Source organism: Pongo abelii, chromosome 1, assembly GCF_028885655.2.
Source record: "Pongo abelii isolate AG06213 chromosome 1, NHGRI_mPonAbe1-v2.0_pri, whole genome shotgun sequence".
NCBI classification, from domain to species: Eukaryota; Metazoa; Chordata; class Mammalia; order Primates; family Hominidae; genus Pongo; species Pongo abelii.
The window spans coordinates 188,959,269-188,986,477 of NC_071985.2; the positions used below are offsets into that span (position 1 = coordinate 188,959,269).

The following is a 27,209-nucleotide window of genomic DNA, read 5'->3' on the forward strand; positions in this document are numbered from 1 at the left end:
CTCCTGCCTCAGCCTCCTGAGTAGCTGGATTACAGGCGTGTGCTACCATGCCTGGCTAATTTTTGTATTTTTAGTAGAGATGGGGTTTTGCCATGTCGCCCAGGCTGGTCTTGAACTCCTGACCTCAAGCGATCTGCCTGCCTTGGCCTCCCAGAGTGCTGGGATTATAGGTGTGAGCCACCCCACCCAGCTGATTTTAAAAAACAATTTTAAAAAAAGGTTTGAAACAGCCCAAATTTACATAAAAGTTGTAAGTACAGTAGAAATAATTTTTTCCCTGAACCATTTGAGGGTTAAGTTGCCGACCTAATGCCCCATCACCCTGAATACTTGGTGTGCATTTCCTATAAACAAGGACATTTTCCTACCTAGTCACAGTACAACCATCAAAATCAGGAAATTAACATTGATATAAAACCTCTATATAAACCTTGGACCCCATTAAAGTTTGGCCAGTTGTCCTAAGAATGTTCTTTGCAGCAAAGTGATCCAGTTCAGAATCGTGGGTTGCATTTGGTTGTCAAATCTCTTTAGTCTCCTTTAGACTTTCCTCAGTAAACGTTCCTTGGCATTCATGACCTTGATACTTTTGAAGATTACAGGCTGGTTATTGTTCAGATTGTCTCTCAATTAGGGTTTGTGTGACATTTTCTCATGATTAGATTTAGGTTGTGTAGCTTCAGGAATATAACAGAAATGATGCTTTGTTCTTTTCGTCGCATGATTTTGATTTATCCCATTATTGATAATGTTCACTTTGATCACTTGATCAAGGTGATGTCTGCCAGGCTTCTCCATCATAAAATTACTACTAGTTGTAATTAATAAGTATTTTGTGGGAAGATACTTTGAAACTATGTAAATATCTCACATCAAAGTTTAATTTTATTGATTTATATCTTTATGGACTCATGGTTTTCTATTCAGTGCATTATAATCCATTACTATCATTGTTTCTTGGCCAGTGGGTGGCTTCTGTATCCTTTTGGTATGTTCCCATCATGATTTGGGTGTTTCCTTGCTTTCTGGTACAAGATGTTATGCGCTCATCTTGTATTTCTCTTGCTGCATCCCTGGAATCAGCCATTTCTCCAAGGACCTCTGTTTCTTTTAGTGGGGAATGGTATTTAGAAGGCAACTGGGGCTGGGTGCTGTGGCCCATGCCTATAATCCCAGCACTTTGGGATGCCAAGGTGGGAAGAACATTTGAGCCCAGGAGTTTGAGACCAGCCTGGGCAACGTAGTGAGACTCTCATCTCTACAAAAAAAAAAAAAAAAAAATTAGCTGGATGTGGTGGCACATGCCTGTGGTCCAAGCTACTTGGGAGGCTGAGGTGGGAAGATTGCCTGAGCCTGGGAGTTCGAGGCTGCAGTGAGCTATGATTGTGCCACTGCACTGCAGCCTGGGCAACAGAGCAAGACCCTGTCTTCAAAAAAAACAAGAAGGCAATGGAGTGCTAGGTGTGCTCATTGCCGTTGTTACTGCTCCCTGGCTCTTCCTTAAATAGAGCTAGAAAATATATATGCATATGTGTGTATATTTGTGTGTGTGTGTATCCATCTATCTATCTGATACACATCTAATCAGAAACCATGAGTTCGCATTCTTCCTGCCAATTCCAATCCAACACCACAGATTTTCTCCCTTTCCATATTTTAACTCCTTTCTCTTAACAGTGAGAAACCTGGGTCCCATTATCCGTAATATATGCACTTCTTTGATCAGTTCCTCTGTAGGTAGCTAATCCTCATTACTGCCACTGCCCTTTACCCCTCATGAGTGCCTCTTTTACCCTGCGTGTGTCACCCCACATCAGACTGCCAGCCGACATGGATGCTTTCCACATCCCCCTTGGCTCTGACATGCTGCACCACACCTTCCCACTTCTGCAAGGATGTCTTCCTCACCCTGCCTGGGCTCTGACAGTGTCCCCCAGACCTCTCTGGCTCACCCTACTCCACCTGTTGTAGATATCTGCTCTCTTCTGCTGCACCTAATGGCTTTAGGATTGAGTTTTTCAGGAAGGGAAGAGGAAGAGCTACCCTCTGTTTCTTGACTTGAACTGAACTTGGTTGTTAGAAGTAAGGGAAGTGTGGAATCCAGTAACTGCTGATATGTGGAGGCCTGACCTCCTAATGTCTACTCTCAAGACTTCCTACAGGAGAAGTTTTTTTGTTTTGTTTTGTTTTGTTTTTGAATCGTGGTCTTGCTTCTGTCACCCAGACTGGAGTGCAGTGGCTCCATCACAGCTCACTGTAGCCTCAACCTCCTGGGCTCAAGCGATCTTCCTACTTCAGCCTACCAAGTAGCTGGGACTACAGACATGCACCACCCCGCCTGGCTAATTTTTAATTTATTTTTTGTAGAGATTGGGTCTCACTATGTTTCCCAGGCTGGTTTCAAACTCCTGGGCTCAAGCAATACTTCTGCCTCAGCCTCCCACAGTGCTGGGATTACAGGTATCAGTCACTGTGCTTCGCCAAAAGCAGCTTTTTGATGTAGATGAAATCAGGTGAGAGAGCAAGGCCTGCAGGCAAGAGGACCACTGGCCATCAGAATAGGGTATATATAGTATGCTCTGTCAGAGGTCTAGAGCATTTTAGGGTTGCAGAAGACATCGATATTACTCTCTGAGGCTGCCTTATGAATTAGTTGGATTTGTAGGCCCAGAATCTGGGGATCCAGGCCTGGCCAGGTGGGCATAGCCCAATAGGATAGTAGTAATAACATTAGGCTAATATATATTAAGCCGTTATATGCCAGGCACTGCTCTTAGAGCTTTACATGTGTTGTCTCATTTTATTCTCACTTAAGGAGTAGGTGCTATTGTTATTGTCGTTTTACAGATGAGGAATTGAAGAACACAGCATGCCCAAGGTGCCATGGGTAGTAAGTGGTAAAGCCAGGATTCAAACTTGGAAGCCTTCCTTACTCATTATGCTTAACTGCTTATAGTATTTAGTAGACAGGATTGACTGACTGGATATACTACACATATTCTGTGTACACTGTAGAACATTAGGACTTTCGGAAGTCTTTACACTTTTATGGGGTTAGAGAAGAGTCTAAGTCCTTGAGGGACTTTGGATCCAAACTAGAATGAGTAATTTGAGCAGACTGGTGTCTTCCATCTCATTAAGGCTTCCAGTACTATTCAGGAATAGGTGATGAGAAGATTCTGGCTTTCAAAGGGATATTGGCCCTCTTGCCTTTCCAGGAGACTCCATATTGAAACTCAAGCCAGCGTTTGTCTACCTGGGCTGAGTTTTGGCTGTATTTTTGGTGAGGCTATAAAGCAGTGGTGAAAACAAGTGCTGTGCTTGTGCAGGATCCATGAAGAACTTTTTTTTTTGGTCTTAGCTCCACTGAATCCCCCTGAAATCTCATTATAGGGATAGGGAAATTGAGGACCTACACTAGCATATATCCTAGTAAATATATAGGCAAGTTACTGTAGCTCATTCAGTGAGTCAGAAGAGAGATGGGAAGACAGCCATACTTGGCATTATCTGCTTCTGTTCAGGTAGTAGTGACCTTATTGCCTTTGAGTATGCGCTGGACTTCACAGGGTGCTATCCCTCTACCCTATGTGAAGGGAGCCAGTTGCCCACTTGCAGCCATCAGAGGCAAGCCTTTGGCTGTGTTGGAATGAGGCTTCAGAAAGCACAAACTGTGGCCATTACTGTATTGTACAGTGAGATTTCTTATTTGAGGATTAAAGTTGAGAGAAATTTGAATGTTGAGTATTAAAGGGAGAAAGACAACATTTCTGCTTTGTTCCTTTTTTCTTTTTAAGGAAGTTTGAGTTATTCGTGAGTAAAACTTAGGCTTTGATTTTTATATTTAGTTAGGCCTCTGAGGAGCAGGCATTCTGCAAATTTAAGGGGAAAACTTAAAGGAAAAGTGATTCGATTTTTTTTTTTTTTTTTTTTTTTGCACATGTTCACTCAGAAGACTTTACTAGACTTTTAGCCATGCTCCTATTACTGCCACATCTGGGTTTTCTTTTTCTTCCCTATTTAAAAAGTCCCGCAGTCATTCAGGGCCTCTAGTAGAGACCGAGTCTAAGGCAGCAAATGAGAAGGCCTAAGGCTGTAGCCAGCTGTGCTCTCCAGGCACTGTTCATTCCCCCAGGGTGCCACTTACTAGTGTGGGGGTTGGGGGATCACCAGAATGTGAGAGCAAACTCCCCTGTGATTCGCTTTGTTTGCCTTCACCTTGGGAGAGGGGAGGAGGGTATGTGGAGACATCAAGATACAGACTGGAAAGCCAGGGGCAAATGGCTCCTAGTGGAGCTGAGAAAAGAGCCTTGGACATTTTCTGCTGCTTGTCTGAGTCTACTTAGCTTCCAGGACTGATTGTACAACAGGGTCACCTCACGTTACTTTGGACCCATAGCTTTAATGTTAACTGTTGCCACCTGAGAAGTGACTGCACAATTTTTCTCTCTTCTCTCTTTTGAACTTTAGAGCTCCATTTAAAGATGAAGGCCAGTGTTGCATGTTGTTTTGAGAATGATCTGGGAGACTCAGAGCTGTAATAATGCTGCAGGTGCTGCTATTAGGGTCTTGAACTTTAGTAATGAATACTATGATTTAGAAAAGGGGCCCAGAAACACTGGGGAGTGGCCCATGTTGCGTGGATATTCCTGAAGACTAGATGGAACAGGGCCACAGTGGGAGGGAGTAACCCAGGCTCTCTGTTCTTTTTTTTTCTTTTTTTCTTTTGTTTTTTTTTTTTTAAACTTTCCTCCCCTAAGTTTTAGATGCTTCTGGATGTTCAATGCTAGCACCTTTACAGACTGGAGCAGCTCGATTTTCTTCGTATTTACTTTCAAGAGCAAGAAAAGTGCTGGGCTCCCACTTATTTTCTCCCTGTGGTGTTCCGGAGTTCTGCTCCATATCCACCAGAAAGCTGGCGGCCCACGGCTTTGGCGCATCCATGGCGGCAATGGTGTCCTTCCCTCCCCAGAGGTATCACTACTTTTTAGTGCTGGACTTTGAGGCCACGTGCGACAAGCCACAGATTCATCCTCAGGTAACTGTTCCATCATTGCTTTAGAAAAGGTGGGGTGGGCAAGGAGGGAGGGAGGATAGTTTTCTTCCTGGGACCCAAAGGAGCTTTCTCATGCCTTCCTGTCTTTTAGCTACTCATTTAGAGTTCCTGTCTAGGAAGCAGGACTTGTTTCAGGTATGCTAGTGTAAGGTAGACCTGAGAAGTCTCTGGAGAGAACTGGGTACATTGTTTCTCTCTAGTCTCAGCTTTTGGGAATCAAAATATTTCCTTCTCCCGTCCTTCCTTTCTCTGTTCTCTTCTTTCCTCCGTTCTCCTGCTACTGCCACTTGTTCCTTTAAGGAGTGCTATAGTAGCTAGCCTCCAAGATGACCTCAATGATCCTTAACTCCTGCTATTCACACGCTTGGTAGTTCCCCTCCTGCACTGAATCAAAGATATCCCTGTATAGCTAATAGAATACAGTGGAAGAGATAATGTATGACTTCTGAGGGTAAGTTATAAAAAGTATTGCAGTCCACTTTGCTCTTTTGGACCACTTGCTTTGGGGGAAGCCAGCTGTCATGCTGCCAGGACACTCAAGCAGTCCTGTGGAGAGGCACATGTGTGTAGGAACTGAGGCTCTTAGCCAAAATCCAGTGCCCAACTTGCCAGTCATGAGAATGAGCTATCTTAGAAGTGAATCTAGCCAAAATCCAGTGCCCAACTTGCCAGTCATGAGAATGAGCTATCTTAGAAGTGAATCTACCAGCCCTGGTCAGGCCTTCAGATGACTGCAGCCCCAGTGGACATGTGACTTCAACCTTAGGAGGGACTTTGAGCCAGACTAGCCAGCTAAGCCACTCTCAAATTCCTGACTCACAGGAACTGTGAGGGATAACAAATGATTATTGATATTTTAAGTCACAGGTTTTGGGATGATTTGTTATGCAGCATTAGATAACCTGAGCAAGTACCATTGTTGGTCTGTTGGAAAGGACAATTTCTTTGCTTGCTTTTTTTCATTAGTCACCAGCTGTGTTCAAAGACCTTTTAGCTTTTAAGTTAATGCTACTAGGAGGCTTGGATTAGCTGCAGGTGATATTGAAGTATGTGGTGTTTGCTTTGAGGGAATGATTGGGGGCTGATGTAGCAGTTCATTGTAGTGTTGGTGCATTGAATATGCCTGGCTCTAGGACTGTAACTCTTCTCTATAGGGTTAGGTTATGAGTGTGTGATTTGGGGATGCATAGACATGTTGCTCTGGGAACAGCTTTCAATCGTAAGGAGGACGGAGAGAAGGGGACCTCAGCATTGGCACTTTGAAGGTAGGGAGGAGTGTGGTCCATTCAAAGATAAACTGGGTTTGTCTGTCGTGGTTGGTTTTTTCAGGAAGGGATCTGTCTTTAGAATGGTAAATTATTTTACATAAAGCAGATACGACAACCTCTAGTTTTCCCTTTCTCCTTTCCTCTTTCCTGTACTCTCTTAATGCATTGGTCTGCCTTTGGGACACTGGAATGAGGCCTACTGAGGGCTGGGAACCCAGGAGCTGGATAAGGAGAATATCCTAAAGGAAAGTCCTTTGGGTGAAAGGGAATGCAGCTTGGGAGCTACTCCAGCCACACTTACTTTCTCTGCCTCTGGCTCCTGCTTGTACTGTAGAGTCTTCTTCCATACCTCCCCAAACTACTGGAGTTTCTCTGGTGTGGTGAGGGCAGCTGGTGGTTACGTTGGGAATTTTGGTTATTTAGATTCTCCCATGTTGGGAATCAGGGATCCAAATCTTAATATGTCATATTATTTCTTCTACTTCAGTCACTGGGTAAGCCCTAGTGGGACATAAGACTAAAATCTAACACCTCTGTCACATATGATTCATCCCGCTTCTGATCCCTCATAATCGCTTGGCACCTCTGTTATGGCATTTACTGCTTTCTGGCATATGCTTATATATGTGTGTTTTCTTACCTTTTCAGTTAGATTATAAGCTCAGATAATTATGTAGCTCTGTTTTCTTGTCCTGTGGAGGGTCCTGCCAATATTCCTGAAGGTGAAGCCTGAATCATGTCTCAGTTTGGTCTGTCAATGTCACCTTTTATCTCTCTTTCAAAGGCTTTATTTTTACTTATTTATTTATTAATCACAATGCTGAAGACATCATGCAGTACAGATTTAAACAGCTTGTATCACCAACTTCCTTCCCAGACTTAGGCACTAAGACCTTCCAGACCCAGGCTGAGTTAGGGCTTCACATTGTTTACCAGGATCTGGGCCTGATTAAAGATTATCTCCAGAATCAATGAACCCTGATGATGTGATTCCAAGGGCACTTAAGGAATTGGCTGCCCTGGTTCATTATTAGCAAAGCATTAGCTGTTGCTTTAGAGAACTCGGGAAGAAGCATTTGCTGTCTTGCTTATCTTTAAAAGGAGAATATGAATGATCTTGGAAATTATAGACCCGTTAGTTTACTGTGATTCCAGAGAAGATACTTGACCTGATCGTCAGATAATCAATCAGCAAACAGCTAGAAGAGCGTGGGGCACTGAGTAATAACTTACATGGGTTTGTGAAGAAGAGCAAATCCTGTCAGATCAATCTAACTTCTTGCTGTGACATAGTGATGGATTTGAGTGGATCTAGGGCAAGTGATAAATGTAATGCATCTTGACTTCATTAAACCTCTACAATGCTGTGATCAACAGTTGGCAAGGTGAGTTGGGGGCCAGACATCTGTGTTGGACTACCCATCAGACCACCTTCAGGAAAGGGACGGCAGGTTGAAACTTGTTAGTAGCAACTTAAAATCTCCCTTTTTTATGGGAGAGCTTTTTTAAGGTTTGCAGGTAGCAGGATCCTGATGGGATTCAGAGAAAGCCAAGAAGATGGATTGGAGAAGTTGTCAGTCCTAGATAGAATAGCATCCTTCCATTGAGGTCGATATAGGTCAGGTTCTTATTAGAGCCCCTGTGCTGTTTAGGTCTTCTGGTCAACAAGGGAAGTGGAGAAATTGGAAAAGCTCAGGAATTAGACCACAAATCATTAGAGGCACAAAAATAGAACTTAGAAAATAAATTGATTATAGCTTTGGTGACTGATTTCTTGTTCAGACTGAATAAATTCATCATGTGAGGAGTAATTATTCCAAGGAGTGTGATAACAACTTGCTCTTGATTTTAATAGGGACAAAAAAGAAAGAAGTTTAAATGGAAGCAGGAAAGGTTGAGATTTGGGATGAGAATGAACTGCCAGAAGAGACAGCAAAAGGACCAGAATAAGGTATACACCTTAGATCAGCCTTCCTTAGTGCTCTGTCAGAACGGCTTGATGGCTGTCCATTTGACAGAGATTCTTTGATTCTTTTTTTTTTGTTTTTGAGATGGAGTTTCGCTCTTGTTGCCCAGGCTAGAGTGCGATGGCGCGATCTCGGCTCGCCGCAACCTCTACCTCAAGCGATTCTCCTGCCTCAGCTTCCCGAGTAGCCAGGATTACAGGCGTACGCCACCATGCCTAGCTAATTTTGTATTTTTAGTGGAGATGGGATTTCTCCATGTTGGTCAGGCTGGTCTCAAACTCCCCACCTCAGGTGATCCACCTGCCTCAGCCTCCCAAAGTTCTGGGATTACAGGCATGAGCCACCGCCCCCGGCCTGATTCTTAATGAGTAAGGTCTGCATGCCTCCTGGGAGTAGGGCTGAGCTTATGAATGAGAACCATCCAGGCGCCTCTCCTGACCAGCTCCCTTTTCTGTTTTTTCTTTCTGGTTTTTTTTTTTTGAGACAGAGTCTTGCTCCGTTGCCCAGGCTGGAGTGCAGTGTGTGATCACAGCTCAATGCAGCCTCAACCTTCAGCCTCAACCTCCTGGGCTCAAGCGATCCTCCCATCTTAGCCTACCAAGTAGCTGGGACTATGGGTATGCTCCATCATGCCTGGCTAATTTTCTGCTTAATTTTTATAATGATGGGGTTTCACTATGTTGCCCAGGCTGGTTTCAAACTCCTGGATTCAAATGATACTTCCACCTCGGCCTCCTAAAGTGCTGTGATTACAGGTGTGAGCCACCACAGCCAGCAGGAACTTTCAGTACTCAAGACCCTGCATGGTACACTTCTGTTTTTATGACAGTGTGTCATACCCCTTGAGTATATAGGAGGCAGAAACAGTTTTAGGCCATGCCCTATTTGGAGGCTTAATGTGGGGCTCTTTTATCTATCTTTGATTTCCAGAAGTTCCTGAGTTAGTTGAGTCGGCTTATTGGGACTATCTTAAAGGAATGCCATCACAAAAAACTAACAAGTGTAAGCCCTGTTGTACTTGGGTGAGTAACAGCATTGGTTATAAACATGGTAAAACATGGTATTTTCCATTTGTCATCAGTTTTGCTGTTTATTTTTGTACTTTGTTCAGCTAGGTGAAACTGGAGTGGTTGGCTTGCCAGTTACAGGCTTTGGTGTTCTGGTTTTTGCACTCATTTTATTTGTGTTACATGTTTTGATTCAGATTAACATGATAGGTATTGGTTGAATAGGAGACTTTTTCATTTGAAAACATTTTTTTCACTTAAATGTAATTTAGATGGTTTAAAATGTTTTAGAGGGTCCAAATTTCAGGAATGCGGCTCCTTTCTTGTTTTAGGAATTGTTTCCTGACATAGAAGCAGTTTTTTATCTGGTTTAGGAGAATTGTGCCTCCTTTGTCCTCGCTAGCAGGAGTTCATGTTGCTCATTTTGGTGTGGATGTGCACCGAGTGATGGTTGTTGTGACCCTGAGGCCCAGAGAGCAGCCTGAAAGCTTTGGTGGGATCTTTAATTGTGCATCTTTAACCTTGGGGCAAGTTCGCTCACCACCTCAGTGTTCAGAAGAGACCAAAGCAAATGTAAGTGAGGAAAATGAGGAATAGGCCACAGCATGTTGGGAGGAGGAGGTAACCTCAGCTGTCTGGATGACCAGGGAGGGAGGGTGCAGCACAGCTCTCCCCATCCGAGGAGCTGCCATCCTGGCGGCTACCCACTTTCCTCCCCAAGTGCTCTGGCTATCTGTCAGGCTCCTGGGTAGTCTTTTTGTCTGTGCTCTGCAGCAGCCCTACTGACTGTTTGCCTTCTCATCTGTATTCAAGTGCCCATAACTTTGGAGAAAAATGACCTTTGGGGTTGAGGTTTCTAGTGTTTGGTCTTTGTCCACAGGGGCATTTTTTTCCTTTTTATGGAACCTTGGAGAGAGTCCATCTGCATTTTGAGTTAGAACTATGAGTAAAGGAGTTTCTCGTTTCCAGAAAATTGTTCAGGTGCTGTTATTTTTGAAGGGTAGGTGGGGAGGGTTGATGGTAACAAAGAGGGCTAATATAGAAGAGATTCGGAGGGTTTCAGTGTGACCTAGAGTTGCCACATCATTACTAGTCTTTTGTGAAAGAGACATTTTGGAAAACTTTACAGGAAATTGGTTAAGATCCCTACAAAGCAAACTGTATTGATTTCTTTCTCCTTCATTTGAGGCTGAAAGGCAGGAATCCTCTTAACCCCACGTGCTGCCTCCCCGCCCTGCCCCACACATTGCTCTTTGCTCCATGTTTAGCTTCTTTCCTTCTCTCTGTTCTTGGTTCCTGCCGTGACTAAGTGGACAGAAAACAATTCCCTGGGGAAAGAACCCACCCTTCCCTTCCCATGTGCTTGTCCTGGTTGTAGCTCCTCCAGTGGGGAGGGATGGGGCCAAGGCCTTTTTCCTGGAGAGCCTAATCCTTGGATTGTGGTCCCTCTGTCTGTGGCCCCAGTCAGCATGTACTTTTTTCTGTTCAGACAGGCAAAGGCGCTGACGCTATTCTTCTAAACTGGGAAATGAAATGCAAAACCGACGTTAATGTAACATTATGGTTGAGATTAAATGCACCAAAATCAGGAAATTCAAAGTTATGCTTCCCACAGCAACTATAACTCAGCCTCATCTGGCATGTGTAGTATTTTGTGTTAGTGTGGATGGTGTTATATGTTAAGACATTAAAGTTAACACCATAAGCAGAGCACAAAATGCTTGAGGGGGCTGAGTTATGATGACTGTATGAGCTGTAAGTGTTCTTGCACAGGCTCCAGACTCCTGGAATAATTTTTCCCCTGCCCATCAGAGCAATTATTGCCTTTCTTTCTAGTTATATCTCTACTTTAACACATCTCTTCTTTCAGGGTCACTATAAATGAATTCCTCTATTGATGGCCAGTGATGGTGGGAATGGGGTGGCCCACTAGGCCCCTTTGTCTTTTTTGTCACTGCCTCCATAAATGTGGTCCTTGCCCCCACTTCTTCCAAAGCCATCTTCCTCCACAGGCTGCTGTTTCCTGGTGGTCCCTCATAAGGATGGGCCTCCCCCGGCTCCCACTATGGCTCCTCACTAGTATTCCCAGAATGGGAACAAGCATTTGCTGTGTCCGAGTCTTGGCTGTATTGCAACTTCATGTGAAAGCCGAAGGGCCTGTCTGTATTTGGAGCAGACATAGCAATGTAGAAGCAAAATATACATCTCGGGGAATGGAGCACTGATGCATGGTGGCGCTGGCTTGTGTGTTTGGCATAGCAGAGGCAGGATCGAAACGGTTTATTTGCTCTATTCAGACTGCTTCTGCACCTTCCCCAGGGCTTATACCTTTAAGCTGCCATGGTGTGTAGTAGGCTGTGGAGTTGCCTGGGGGTGGGGCCAGGAACTTTCCTTGGGGAACACTGGGTCACTGGTAACAAAATCACCACATAATTTAGTGCAAATCAGGAAACATCCCCCCTAGCCTCTTATTATCCTGGTGGCCTCCCCAGGGCTGAGACAGCTGTCGGAATGCAGATTTTTTGGGCAGTGGGCTAAGGTTGGTGGTGGGGAAGAGCTCTAAAGAATAGGGCCATTGATAAATGGTGAATGAAATCAGGGACTGTAAAATAACAGTGACACTGAGCTGCCTTTTAAAGTTTTTGTTGGACATAACAAAACCAGCTAAGTCAGCAAAGGAATGGGGAAGACCTCATTATAACCACCTTAGAGGCAATGAAAAGGCTTCTTTTTACTCTTTGGATAGTAACTTAAAGCTCTGTGTTAGATGCTAGCGGTATAAAGACAAGTAAGGAATGGTCCCTACCCTCAAGGAGCTCATAGTCAAGGAGGGCAGACATTTGTGTAACAACCATTAGGCCGTATGATAGCCACCATGACACGGGTAAGTACTTGGTACAGTGGGGGCACAAAGGATGGGAATGATCAACCCTGCTCACAGTGTGGGGGAGGGCTGCATAGTTTTCATGTTATAAGAAATTCAGGAGACCAGAGTGGGCCAAGTGGGCCTGAGGCCATTCAGAACTGTTATAGCAGGAAGAGAAGAAGGGGTTCACATAGTAAGCCAGAATGAAATGGCGTAAGTCTGGAAGAACTGAGCTTGATTACAGGCTTGTTTGTAGAAATGTTGAAAATGAGGTAAAAGGAGAATAAAGACTTTGAACCTGGCAAGTATTTCACTGTTCAGTTAGTTGGATTATCTATATCAGTTTTATGCTGTTTCTCACATTCGAGCTAGAAGGTGTTATTGGGATGCTATAAGTGAAAGTACAAAGGCTAGAAGAGGCTTAAGAGCATTTTACCCAATAAAGTGTGGGTAAAAGGGGTGTGGGTGAAAGTGGATATGGTGTGAGCTAAGGCTCTGAGGTATTGTCAGGAAAGCTAAGGCTCTGAGGCATTATCAGGAGGCTGATACTCAGCATAGCATTTGGGTGGGCTGCTGGGTCTGTAGGGAGAGTCAAAGGCTGGGGAATGACATGACGCCTCCCCTTCACCTTCCCCCTGCTTAAAAAAAAAAAATTGGGAATTTGGATCTGGATCTGCTAGGACACACCTTCAATAGACCAGGGAGGTTTAGACCCTTCAAAAAGATAAACAGCTGGCTGACTAACATTGAGATTAGTGCAGAAGGAATGACTGATGAAGAGGCAGGAAGGTCTGGGTATTGTGGAGATTGGTGGGATCAGAAGGGACTGGAGGGCATGGGGGTGGAGGCTGAGCTTCCTCTGAGCATTGGCAACAGGTACAGCCATAGAAAGCAAAGCCAGCAGGTCGGAAAGCGGGGGCAGTGGGGGAAGTGAAATCCAAGAGTGTTTAGGTTAAGTCCATAGGCTTCACTTCTCCCTACCTCCGTCCTGCCCTGCTTTTCCTCTCCCCTCTTGATTACATTTCTTTTGTAGACTGATCTCCATTGTTTGACATGAGGAAACTGATATCAGGAGACCCTTTCTCCATCTCTGTATCTCATTGGGAAAAAGGATCTTGCATCATTTTGATTAAGATGCCATTGGGATGATTATTTTTTATCCTCTTATCCTGGGTGTTCACGATACTTAAAAAAACCCCACAGCCTTACATTTATGTGATGAGTTTTGAGCTCTAGCTGTGAAAATTGAGCCATAGCCTAAAAGCCTGAAACAAGAGTGTACCCACGTTGACACCAGCTACCCCCCCACCCCCAGCAAAGGCTGGCAGGTCTGCAGCAGAAGGGTGAACAGGCTGGCACAGGCAGAAAGGCGTTTATATGTATTGATGCTACTACCATGGACAAAACCCTGTTAGGTGTTGGGAGAGTCAGAAAGGAAGTAAATCAGAAAGGAGAAATCTGGAGGGAGAGACAAACATCAGGGCAGCTTTTATTTGGATGTAGAGGTGCCTTGGGATAGGCTGCTGTTTGGGTCCTGTCCCTGCATGTAGTTGGCCACTAAGGAGATCTGGAAGGCCTGTGGGTGGCAAAACAGATCTGATACAAAAGTGGCTCTACTTCTGTTGTAGTGTATGCTCAGTGTCTAGTCCTGGAATGCCATTCCAGCCAAGGGCTGATCTGAGGGTTAGGTGCTGGCAGAGGCACTTATTTGGAGATGCTGACATTGCTGAAAGTAAAGGAGTGTTCATACTCTACAATGGGGGTACAGTTGGGGAGCCAGAAAAGGACATTTTATTACTGAGTGGAAAAGAAGAAACAGAAATAGATGTTGTAAGCCAGAGTTCATGGGAATGGAAAGGAAGTTGTTTCAAGAGGTTAAAAATGTATGTCGTGAGACTGGTACGGATGCAGTACTTGAGAGAGATGCTAGTGGGTTGGACTAGGATGTTAGTTGGTTGGTGATGGTGAGAATGGGGAGAAGTTACATGTTGTAACCCTTAGGTGTGCTGGGAAGGAAACAGGCTTGAGAACCATGTTCTTATGTAGCTCATAACTCTTTTGGAGACTAGTGGGCTACTGAGGAGTCAGTGGTTCTGAGGTTTGTTAAGGAGTGGCGCATGGAATCTATAGTTGTTGTAAATGGGGTACTCTGAGTAGAAGATCCGTATCAGGGAGAACATAACAGGCAGAGCTGTTATGGTTGAGTTCCATAGTGGTAATGTGGGTAGTTATTCCTCTAGGACCTATTTGATGCATTGTTTGGCCATTGGCCTAGAGGAGGTAGGTAGTGATGGTTAGGTGGATAGGATAATAACTGGCTAGAAAGCTTGGAATCTTGCTCTCTAAAAGTGTGATAAAACTGAGAGCCATGATTTGTGATTGCATTGTCTGGAAATGCAGGGACGTGTCTGCGTCGTTCACAACACTAGCAGCATTTTAAAGGCTAACTGATCAACTGAACGGGATTGGTAGTTGCAGATGGGTGGGTAGGGCTGATGAATGAGATGGAACATGGCATTTTGATCAGGTCTGCTTTCACTGGAAAGGTAATGTGACTAGAGAAACAATGTGGGGGGCAGACCTGAAAGGAAATTCATGGTTGATGGTGTTGAATGTGGTGGCTGGTGAGGATAGCAAGGAGTCCCCAAGTAGGTGCCTTAGGATATGCAGGAATTCTGTGATTTTGCTCCAAATTTGTGGCCAGAGTTGGAGAGGCCTTTCTCAGGACCAGAGACAGTTAGATGCACCAGATAAGCTCCTGACTTGTGTCTGTAATGAGCGGTCTTCTCATAGGAGAGGTGTCTAGTCCTGCGTTTTGGTTCATCTGGACAGAGGAAGGTTTTTTTCTGGAGGGCTGAGACAATAGTGTGCTGAGCACTCTGAGGGTAGCTGATGCCCTGGTCTTGACAGTATTCCTAAAGGAAGCAGGCACTGCCATGACAAGAAGACTTTTTGCTAGCTCCCTGACAGAGATGTGCCAGTCTACTCTGTGAAGTTCTTGGATGTGACAGGCCTGTTTTTCTGCCCTAGCTCTTGGCAGCAAGGAGGATGAAATGTCTGGCGATAAGAGCTAGGGATGGTTAGCAGACTTAAGAGGGCTTGACTCGGGTGCTTAAAGTGGGCCAAGTAAGGGTTTGCTCTGAGAAGGGAGCTGAGAGCCATGGGCTCTGATTCTCACTTGGTCAGTACCTCAGCGATAAGGAGTTAGTCACATAAATGTTCTAGACTACACCTTTGCTGTTTAAATTGTGGTCTGAGAACCAGCAGCATCCTCATCACCTGGGAGCTTGTTAGAAATGCAGAATGTCAGGCCGGCCCTACTCCAGAGCTGAAATAGAATCTGCAATCTGACACATTCTTCAGGTCATTTGAAGTCTGAGAAACACTGCTGTAGTCTGGACCAGCGGTTCTCAAACTTCAGACTTCACGAGCATCAGAGTCACCTGGAGGGCTGTTAAAACCAAGGCTGCTGGCCCCATCCCCAGGGCTTCTGATTCTGAAAGGCTAGGGTGGAGGCCAGAAATTTGCATTTCTAACAAGTTCTCAAGAGATGGGACTGTGGTTTGACAACAGTTGACCCTCTTAGCTTTCTCATCTGCAAAACAGGGGAGTGATTCCTGCCTGCTTAAGGAGATGTGGGATCATATGGGACAGTGTGTGAGAAATGTGTGCAGTGCATTGTGGGGGTGGGGGGCGGGTATCCATCTGTGTATTGCTTGCTTACTAGTCAGTGCATTTTTAAAAATCTATTGTCATGCCAGCACAACTGTTTACCTTCCTGGCTGCTGGCTGTCATTTGTGGGCAGAGAACAGGGAATCTATGAACCACCCCACAGGCATGCAGTATTCTGTGAAGAGATCAGCAGTCCCTGGGGCTATGGATGGGGATTACTGAGCAAGGCCTCCTGTAGCCCAGCCAGCTTCCCTGGCTCCTGGCCAAGTGGTCTGACCAGAACTCTCAGTCTGCCTGAGTGGGCCTGGTCCTGTCTTGATCACTTGTTACTCACCGCCATTTCTTCACCCCCAGCTAGTGTATCTTAAGGCAATATTTGAATTGGTTTGAAAAATGATCTTTGTCTAACCAAGCCTCGGATTCATCTTGTGATCCTGAGCAAGACACATGCCTTTCCTCCACTTTGTTGGGTGACTGATGGAACAGGCTTTGGCTGCATGTGCCCAAGTCCCAGAATGTGGACTCTGGACCTTCAAAGTGAGGGGAGCTGAGGTAGACGCTGTTCTGATGAGAATCAGTAGAGCATAGTGGTTAAAAGCATGGATTCCAAAACTGGACTGTCTGGATTTGAGTCTTGACTACCTACTGGTGGCATGACCTTGGGCAAGTTGCTTGCACTCTTTATGCCTCAGTTGCCTTATTGGCAAAGTGGGGTTAATAATAGTACCAATCTTATAGGACTGATGGGAGGATAAACTGAGTTAAACATATTAAGTGCTCAAAACAGTGTTTGATATGTAATGGCTTATGTATTAGCTCTTATTAGTAGAATTAGTACTAGTATTATTCTGATCCACAACCTCCTCGTAAGCTGTTGGGATACAGCAGGTGACTGGGAGGCAGGCCCTGCTTCTCTGGGAAACACAGAGAGATCAGGCCCTCTTATCAACGTAGTGATAGAGCCAGGTTACTATCCAGAGAGATTTTTTTGGGCTTGGCACCCTTCCACTTCTAGGCCCTTCCTTAGTGATGTCTCCAGGGGACCTCTCTAGCACATAACCTGAGATTTGTTTAAATTAATTTCATGACAAATGTGTGTCTACAGGTAGCTACAAAGAAGTCTTGGTTGTTTGGTGCCCTGAAGGGTCAGCTTCACAAGAAGCCACTAATATCTGAAGTTATTTACAATTGAATATGTAAAAATGTTTGAACTGTGGCTGTTTCTGAGTCATGTACATACAGAGGTAGACACAGGTGTGCACACCTCAGGTGAGGATGTGGTTTCTAAGACTTGGTCTCGTTCATTTATTGGTATTATGTTTTTTGAAAAATTCAGATTTCAATAAAGGTAAATTATAATTCACTTTGCGCCCATAACTCTCCTCGAATAAAGAATAGCAGTGTCTATTTTCAGCCTCTTTTCTATATTTTAATTGCTTTGGGGTCTATGGAGATGGGGAGAGGGGGACATGTAGGTGAAAAATCAGCCTTTTAAAGCTCCGATTTTTTACCCTTCCTTGTCCTGAAACTTCGAGCATCAGCTCTCATCTGTCAAAGTGTAAATCAGCAATTAAAACCCAAACAGCCAAATGCCAAAGATGACCCGAAGCACAAAGCAACTGACAAACAAGTCCGGACAAATCGACGGGTAATTTATAAGCTTTGCCCTAAAATCTAATTATTTGGCAATTCGAATTTGCAGCCAGCCAGGGCTTGGCAATAAATTTAACCCGCCATAAATTATTTAGGAGCAGACTGTGGTGTAAATCAAAACCACGAGTGTTTGTTTAAGAAATAAGCTCCTTGTGCATAAAATGCCTTTTTTTTTTCCAAGGGGGAAACTGTTATTGCAAACCATATCCCATTGCCCAGTGTAGCCCTCACTTCTCCCATCCAACTTCCCCTCTTCCCTGTGGCCAGGAGGCTTCTTGATCCTTGGAGAAAGGGCCCGTCTTTGCATGAGACTTTTATCCAAAACTAAATATTTGGGTAAAACCCACATGTTTTCTAGGGACTGCATTTTCTACCTTGTGGTATGTGTTGCTTTTAGATTTTATCAAGCCTTTCAGTGCAGGGACACACACTTTTTGGAATTTTCTTCCGAGGGTTGAAGGAATAGATTAGTTGTTTTGAAGGAAAGCCAGTTCCTTCCTAAGTTGGGAGGGGGAAGCCATGAAAAATGATCTGCTCATTCTCTTATTTCAGATAGGACATAGAAACATCAGCTCAGGCAGAGGAGAATCTATGCTTAGGAAAAAAGGGCTAGAATGCTACTCTATTAAACCCTCTGGGCTGGGTGCAGTGGCTCTGGCCTGTAATCCCAGCACTTTGGGAGGCCAAGGCAGACAGATCTCTTGAGGCCAGGAGTTTGAGACCCGCCTCGCCAACATGGCAAAACCCCGTCTTTAGTAAAAACACAAAAATTAGCTGGGTGTGGTAATCCCAGCTACTTGGAAGGCTGAGGCATGAGAATCACTTGAACCTGGGAGGTGGAGGTTGCAGTAAGCCGAGATCGTGCCACCATACTCCAGCCTGGGTGACAGAGCGAAACCCTGTCTCAAAAACAAACAAACAAAAAAACAGAATTTATAAACCCTCTGTCCCAGTTTTATGAATCCCAACAGTCTAACCTAAGTGCCTTCTGCTTAAATCCTCTTGTTGTTATTCTGTCTTCAAATTTATTTTTATTTCTGCAGACACTTCAGTTGGAGGGAGTTTGAATACCCCGAAAGCAACTTACACATTTATTTCTTGTAATCTACTGATCGTGGGTGTGAAATTTCATTTGAAATGCTGTTGCAGTTGTGCCCTCAGTTTATCAAGGAAATCACTGGGGGTTCCTAGCTGAGCAATTAGAGAGCAGCCAGGGGCCGGGCGCGGTGGCTCAAGCCTGTAATCCCAGCACTTTGGGAGGCCGAGGCAGACGGATCTTGAGGTCAGGAGTTTGAGACCAGCCTGGCCAGTATGGTGAAACCCTGTCTCTACTAAAAATACAAAAATAGCCGGGTGTGGTTGTGGGCGCCTGTAATCCCAGCTACTCGGGAGGCTGAGGCAGGAGAATTGCTTGAACCCGGGAGGCGGAGGTTGCATTGAGCCGGAGATTGTGCCATTGCACTCCAGCCTGAGTGACAGAGTGAGACTCCGACTCAAAAAAAAAAAAAAAAAAAAAAGCTGGGTTTAAAATCTCTGCTCCAACCCATTTTACAAGGTAGATGAATGCTTGTTTGGTGCTTCCTTTTTATTTCTGTCTTCTCTCTCCTCAAAAAACAAAAGATTTGCAGGGACAATATTGAGGGAGACAGTAGGTACAATAGGTTTGGAACCTTGGATATTTGAAAAATCCCTATTCTGAGGCTTTTGTTCTTAGCTGTTAAGTTATGGCCAGTTTTCATCCACCATTGGCAGACAGCCCAGTGCTGTAGGTAGTTTGTGAATGGTGTTTCAGTGTTAGCATTGAAAGTCCATGTTGGCCGGGCGTGGTGGCTCACGCCTGTAATCCCATCACTTTGGGAGGCTGAGGCGGGTGGATCACGAGGTCAAGAGATCAAGACCATCCTGGTTAACACGGTGAAACACCGTCTCTACTAAATGCACAAAAAATTAGCCAGATGTGGTGGCGGGCTCCTGTAGTCCCAGCTACTCGGGAGGCTGAGGCAGGAGAATGGTGTGAACCCAGGAGGCGGAGCTTGCAATGAGCCGAGATCTCGCCACTGCACTCCAGCCTGGGCGACAGAGCGAGACTCCGTCTCAAAAAAAAAAAAAAGAGTCTGTGTTGCAGGAAACCCTTGGTCCTGATCAACAAAACAGTTGATTACCCTAGGTAAGACTGGGATTTGGTGGTTTATAGTAGTTCAGGGAGGAAACCACTTAGAGATGAGATTAGATCTAGTAGAAAGTGCTTTGAACTGTTAAATATCTGAGTTTGAATCCTGGCTGTACCACTGACCATCTTTGACATCTTAGGCAAATCATTTCCCCTCTCTGATTCTGTGGAGAGTTTTGTGTCTTCTGGTACAGCCAGGCCTTTGGCTTGTCTCCTCCACTTAGCAGCCCTTTCATATGATTACACAACAAAAGTTGAGAGAGTGAAGCCTGTGTGCCAGCATAGGAATTAGGTGCTGGAGATCACACTGAAGGCACATGGTTCCTGCCTTCCCTGATGCCATCTGTGCCATCTGTGTTACTGCAGCCATGGTGGAGTCTTTTCAGTAGCAAACCTCTAGAACTTTTCTGCCTGGATAGTCCACATTCATTGCTCTTAAAATTTGAGGGCAGCCTCTCTTTCTAGGAGATAGTAGACTTGAGTTCTCTACAGGATAGCCTTTTAGACAAAGAGAACCAGGTCTTTCTTGACCCTTCATATTTTGAAAGCTGCTAGTCCTACTCTTTTTAAGTCTCATTCTCATTTTCCCCTTTTGGAGTTCCAGCTCTGTCCCTCACAAGCAGTGTAAGTGTGAGCAAGTGAGTTAACATCTTTGGGCCTTAGTTTATTTGTGAAATAGGGATGACTGTGATTCCCACCTCATGAGTTAGGAGGATTAAATGAGATCGTTCCTATTAGCACAGTATCTGCCACATAGTAAACAATAAATGGAATAAAATGATTGCATTTTCCACATGTCTTGGAGAGCATTAGAGGCCAGCTCCTCTTCACCCTTTGCCCAGACTTGAGCATCTCAGAGAGAGGAGCCACCTTTCATTGTATTCATCTCTGTGTCTACAGCCAGCCTCTGCCTGGTGAATAGTAGATGCTTAATAATATTGATTTACGACCTGAAGATGGTGATGGTGATGATGATATAACCTGTCTCCCAGGATTAAAGAGGGTAAAATAAGAAAATGTGTGTGAAACTACACTTTTGTCAATGGAAAAACATAACACTGTGTACGTCCCTCCACTAAGGTATTTATCACAGTGTACTGTTCTTTGTTTGCCTATCTTTTCCACTCATAGTCCATGCACTTCTCCAAAGTGGAAACTACATCTTATCTCTAGTCCTGCTCCAGCCCCTGTCTGATATCCTACACAAAGTAGGCACTCAGGTAGTTTAATTGAATGCAAATGGCATACAAAGGCAAAGAATTGTAAAGCTATTATTAGGATAGGGAAAGAGGGCTGGTAAATACGACTGGTCCTTCCTTCCTTCCTGGTGCTACTTTTACACAAAACTGTTTCTGAAATAAACCTCTTCCTAGGGGAATGATGAAATTGGCTGAGAGAAAAGGTCAGGGTCAGGAATAACAGTTTCATTATCTGAGCAACTGGACATAGAGGCTGGCACTTGGGCACATTGTCACAAAACTTTGTGTTGGGATTAATGCCACTAACCTGTAGTGTTGGGGTTCCATCTCTGATCATTGTCAGCTAAAAATCTTCAAAATATTTGTCATGCTTCAGGTGCCCTGGCTGCAGAGTTGTGCCAACTTGGTGCAGATTGGGGCACCTCTCCCACTGCTGGGCTGTTTGGGCCAGTATTTTGAGGTTCTGGGAAGTATGGAAGTACTGGCTGGGCAATATGGGAAGGTAAGAAGTACCTCAGTGAGGTCGTTGCTGCTCTAATTTCTCAGAGTCTTTTCTCAGAAGCTTCTCTTTTGCATCCTCAGTGGCTCAAGTGAATATGCCAGTGTGTAGGCTCATTGTTAACAACAGCTCCTCATGTTGTGGAGGAAGGGCCCCTGCAAAGTCACGTTTTGAGAGTGGCCCTTGAAACCACCTCTTCTTGGTCTTGGGGAGAAGGCTTGGCTGATGAGCTAGCATTATCAGAGATATGTTTATAATAGGCCCAATTTGATGTGTCCTGAGCCTTGGGTCTAGGCCCCCTGGGAATTTCAGGGGCCTATCCCCCTCCCTTTTTTTTTTTTTTTTGGCATGGATCCAAGTCTGGCTTGTTCTTCCTCTCTGGGAGCATGGCACTGAGTTTCAGCACTTAGTTGGCCCCATTTCCCTATGGGTGAGGAAGCTAACATCAGGAAAGTTTGAATATTGAGCTGCAGTATTTGCTGTTATTTGCTGCAGTGGGGAAACCCAAAGGCCAAGTTTCCAGAGAGTCTGCTGGGGATGTTGACTTGGTGCTGGTCAGAGTGGAAGCTGAAGCACATACTATTTTATAATAAATACTAATGAAATCCTAGATCTATAATAGCATTTCAGATATCTAAAACAAACCATGTGCTTGTAAAAAAGTGGAAAGAGATCAACTTTAAGCCATAAATTCTTGGTAATAGAGGGTTTTTTTCTATTTATGTTTGATAGATATTTTTATTTCCAGAGGAATGTCAACTCCTAATTTCATAATGTATCATGGGCTTAAGAAAATTGAATTTAATAAAAAGCCAAAGATGAATGGCATCCTTAAAGGTCCCAACACTTGTCTTTATTAGCAGGACAAACTGTAGGTCTCCAAACACTGCTGCTCTCCAAATGAAAGTTTAAATGAAAAGTACAGTTGTGTCACAGGTTAAATTTCACTGTGGGCCCAGCTAACATTGTTAGTGAGGAGCTGGCTGTATTTGTTTCCTTAGGCACCAGGGCAGCCAAACTCACCAGGCTATAGAGCTCTTTCTGTTGAGGAAGTGTTTCTTCTACTTAGGGGAAGAGGAAGGACACATCAGAAAAATCAGGAGTCAGATGAGCCTGACTCATGGGCCACACCTCAGAGTTGGCTCTTGGAATCCTGGATACCTGATTTTGCGGGGGGACCAATGTGTATTTTTTTGGTGTGTGTTCGATTTTGTTATTCAGTTCCAAACCCCCGTTTACTCTGTATGTAATGTTTCATGGGGAACAGAAGGTCCAGGAATTGGGAAATGAGTGTCCCCCTCTCTTCATCTTGGAAGGAGAGGTATTACCTGGTCTAAGCAGCAGCCTGGGCCTCCCTTCTCTCCCCTCTGCCTCAGCCTTGCAGCCATTTTGCCCTTTCTATCTCTGGGAATAAGCTCCTGTCAGCTTCCTCATCTTTGGAGATCAGCCCACGGAGACAAGGCAACCAGAATCTTTGAATCTCTCTGGCGTGAAGTCTGACTGACTTGATTTGGTTTTCGGTCCTGACGTGTTGGATTGAAATAGATGCTTTAAAAACAAGCCCAATATTAGTGGGTATGTTTTGTGGGGAAGATACCTGGCTTTCCTGGGACATCAAGGAGATGGACCATTTCTCTTTGTGTTTTCCCACCCATTAATTTCCTAAGTGCAGTCAGGTGTCATCCGTTTCGTGTTGCTTCTCCAGGCTGTCTCTGGAGAGAACCAGTTTACCTTGATTTTAATGATACTGGAAAGGTCTTCTCCAGAGTGAAGGACCTGGGGAAGGGGTGCTGCCGGAGCTGACTATTGGGGCCACTGAATGGGCAGAGCCCCCTTTCTTTCTCTCTGCAGTGGAGGCCCTTTCCACCTGCTAATTTTACTCAGAGAATTTTGCTTTTATTTTTTTTTTTTATTATTTCCTATTTGTCTCTTCCAGATGTTTTCAGGGCAGTTTTTTTGTGTGTTGTAAACTAATTCCATTCATGTTTTAAAAATTTATGAAAGCGCTAATAAAAATGTCAAAGTGGTAAAAATGTTAGCTTTTCCTCTGCTTTGATTAAATTTTGCAAACTCTTTTTGAATATTAAAAAGCAATAATTTTTTTTATTCTCTCTCCTTGCTTTCCCTCTTCTCTCTGGTACTCATGTGCTCTCTCCTGCCCTCTCCCCTCTCTGGTGCGTTCCTCCCTTCCCAGGAGCGATGTATGAGGCGTGCTGCACAGCCAGCGTTCTGCAAGCCTGTTTGCACACCAGGACCTTGGTGCTGTGCATCTCTATTAAATAGCGGAGACAAATTAATCTTAGAGACACCAAACAAATTGTCACTCCTCCTCCTCCTCTTCCATTATGTTTCAGTGGACTGGGAAAGGCTAGCTAAGCGATTGGGCTGGCGGTGTAGAGGGAGTGTGTGCTGCCTGAAAGGTGGGAGGCGCTAGCTCCTATTACTGTTACTCACTTTTCTCCTTCTCCTTGGGATCCCCTTTGGCTTTATTTTTTATCTTTTTCTGAAAAATAAGAACTAATGAAGAAACTTACCAGCTTGGTTCAAACTTCATAAAAGGAAATCTATGCATTGGTCTGATGGCTGGTTGTCTATATGGCAGGAGATCAGACCCATTTCAGGACAGGGACCTGGGCAAGAGAAAGAAGGGCGTATTCTTAGGGGCTCAAGTTAGCAAGCCTCTGCTAGAGAACCAGTTGGAGAAACTGGGGCAGATGATACCACTGTCTTCCTTCCCATTTCCAGAAACAATGGGGATGAGAGCTGTGTCCAGTCCCTGGAACCTATGAGGATATTAGCAGTAGGAAGGTTAGGATTGTAACTGCTGGTGCCGTCTCACTCAGTCTTGGGTTTGGCCTGGCAGGAGCTAATGAACCCAAAACACTCATTCTTAGTTGACTTGGAGCTACTGTTGGAAATGATTGATTACAATAACTTATTTTTCCTTTTCTGTATCTTTGACACTCCAGGAAATCATCGAGTTCCCCATCCTAAAGCTAAATGGCCGGACCATGGAGATTGAGTCTACCTTTCACATGTATGTCCAGCCTGTAGTCCATCCACAGCTTACCCCATTCTGTACAGAGGTAAGGGCCCTGGAAGTGGGCAGCAAGGGCTGCTGGGAGGGGAATTTTGGAATCCCTGGTGCTCTATATAGGCCACTTAGAGAAAGCATAGGGCTTATCAGTGCTTAAGGCAAGTGCATACTAGACCTAGCAGTTAGGTTTTATAAAGTCTGCCACTCCACTCAGGTCACTGTTGTTACTGGGGACCCAGGGAGAGCAGTGGCTTAGTCTACCCTTGCTTCCCCAGCATCCCTTCCTGGTGACTGGCACTTGGAGACCAGGAGCAGAATGGCATTTCTGGGGTTCAAGTTCTTTCCAGTTCAATTTCCCTTAGGGCCCCTTGGCAAGAGGTAAAGATTTCAGCCACTTGGAAGGCAGAGTTATGTTCAGGCCTTCTTAGCTTTCTGGCATTGTTGACTCTGTCCTCCTGTAAAGTGGTCCTGCGTGAAGCGTAGGTTGAGTTTGTCGGAGGTACATTCTGTCACCAAGGGAAGAGAAGAGTGGTCTGAGTGAAGCATGAGACCTGGGTGGCCAAGGCTGAAATCTCCTTATCCTAGGTGGATACTGTACTTGGCCTCCTTGTCAGCAGGTTAGTATTAATCCCATTTTACAGATTGTGAAACTGGGCCTAACTGAGATTTTGATGCTTGCTGGAGGCTCAAAAGAGCCATTGGCAGAGGGGAGGAGCCCCTGCAAGTTCTAACTCCCAGAACTGTGTGAAGCCTTCTGTGGCTACTTTTCCCTGTGACATGTCATGTAATGCACTCAGTGGTGGCTAACAGGCTGTGGTGCAATCAGGGGTTAAGAATGTGTGGTACGGGGTGATGAGAATCTTTTAAGAGTCTGGGGCTGAGGTACATTAGAGACTTTGTGCCTTCATTTAGAGACCTATCTTCTACATGTGAATGAAATAGGTGGAAAAGGGTTCTTGAGTTATCCCAAACAGTCTCCTTGGTGAGAAGGCTGGGGACGAGCCTGTTTGACCCTGGTGGGCCCTGAGGCTGACTTAGCCCAGATAGGAGGTCTCGAGGTGCTCCTGAATTTGATGCCAGTGTTTGCCAGCTGACCCAGGTGGGGCTTTTGTTGCAGGCATCCATCTGTCAAGGCGCCTAGCCTCTTAAGCCTTTTGTTATTCCAACTAATGATGTTGGGTTCTGGTTATTGCCTTCCTCTGCTGGGGTTTCCCCTTTCCCCTGGGATTTACCTATACCACCAGGGGGCGCTAATCTGACTTTTCTGCCCTTTTTGAAAAATCACCATTTTAATGATGATGAAAATTCCCTTGCTTATGCAAAGGGAAGGAAAGACTTCCTTTAAGCCAGCCAGTTACCTGAGCCCTCCACTGGCCTTGAAAGGCTAATGTCCTGTTGTCCTTACATAGACAGGCAGGCCCAAATTTTGGTAAGTTTGCTACCTGTTTAGGAATGGAACAGTATTCTGCTGGAGCTGGACCCTGGGCAGGAGTGGATGCTTGAGAGTATCGGAAGAAGAGGGACTTCTTTTAGAGTAAGGCTGCTGCTGCTACCTTTTGTGGGGATGGGTGGAGGGATTGTGAGGCTATGATGAACAGTTTCTTCTTTCTAGAAAGCTTCACCCAAGGATGCACATACATAATTTGGAGGCGAGTAGGAGTGGTAGTTGAGATCTTTATTATGAAGGCTGTTCTAAAAGTGAAAATGTGGTTGTTCTGTAGGCACCGGGTCTGCCATTTTGTCTCAGGTTTCCAGAGCTCAAAACTCGCCATGATACTTGTCATCCTTTTTTGGCCAGCCTCGTATCTCTCTGCTTCATCTCCCACCTAGCTCCCCTCACCCAGAGGTTGCCCTCTTACAGTCTGTCTTTTCACATGATGGTCCTCCTGCCTGCACAGAGTTACCACTCTCCCTGCCAACTCCTGCTTGACCTCCAGGACTCTGCTTAGGGTCACCTTCCCTGATCCCCAGATTGAGTTGTGCTTATTCCAACATAGAACTGTTCAGATACTTTATACTATAATTATTTGTCTGTCTTTTCACTAGACTATAAGTTCTTTGAGGGAAGAAACTAGACCTGATCCATCTCCATCCCATCATTAGGGTCTGCTACCAAGTAAACACTTGATACGTGTCCCTTAAATGAATGAATATTGTCAAGGAGTTATTTTCTGTCTCTCCCAAAAACAACTGTACTGCTGACGTGTTCTTTTGAGTAAGTAAGTAAAGTCTTGTTTGGAAAACCTCAGATCATATATATTTTGCCCTGTCTGCGTACCAGATGGAATTGTATCTCCGAGAGGCATAGACACCGGATGGGGGCTGTCATTCTGAGACCTCATCCAGCCTGGCAGTTGGTGCCTTTTGTGGGTAGGGATGGAGGTCATTCCAACCAGAGAAAATCTCTCATTAGTAAGTGTGAGGAACAGTCCCAAACCTCCAGATTATACTTAAGTAGTTCCTCTGGCAGGACTTTCTCTCTTGTGCACAAGAAGTTCTTAACCCCAGTGTGTGTGTGTGTGTGTGTGTGTGCACGCACATGCATATGACACGTGCACACACATGGGCACATGCTTGGGGAGAGAAGCAGGCTCAGTGCTGGACAGTAGAAAGAAGGATTCCACTTTGAACGAGTCTCTAGCACACACAGAGAGACTCTTACTTTTACTGCTTCGTATTAGGAATGTGTTGTACCCTTCTTGAGGTCCCTTCTTAGTTTCAGTTGAGAGTCGGCCTGGAGACATGGTTCTGACACAGATAGGATGGGATGTGTTTCATTCCTTCCCGAGCCCTTTCCCTGTGACCTCTAGAATT

At 44.8% G+C, this 27,209-nt stretch overlaps 1 protein-coding gene across 20 annotated transcripts in view; it reads left to right on the top strand.

Moving 5' to 3' along the window:
* The window catches only part of ERI3 (ERI1 exoribonuclease family member 3), a 134,867-nt gene that overhangs the window by 11,858 nt on the left and 95,800 nt on the right, over positions 1-27,209 (top strand). For 7 of the 20 annotated variants that reach the window (XM_054535982.1, XM_054535978.1, XM_009251157.4 and 4 more), the window contains exons 3-4: positions 4,761-5,038; positions 24,328-24,444. In XM_054535982.1, coding sequence (XP_054391957.1) covers positions 4,761-5,038; positions 24,328-24,444 — 395 coding nt within the window. Of the gene's footprint in view, positions 1-4,760; positions 5,039-8,179; positions 8,276-21,240; positions 21,362-24,327; positions 24,445-27,209 lie in introns of those variants that run through there. The other 13 variants (XM_054535968.1, XM_024247595.3, XM_024247570.3 and 10 more) reach the window with 5 other exon arrangements.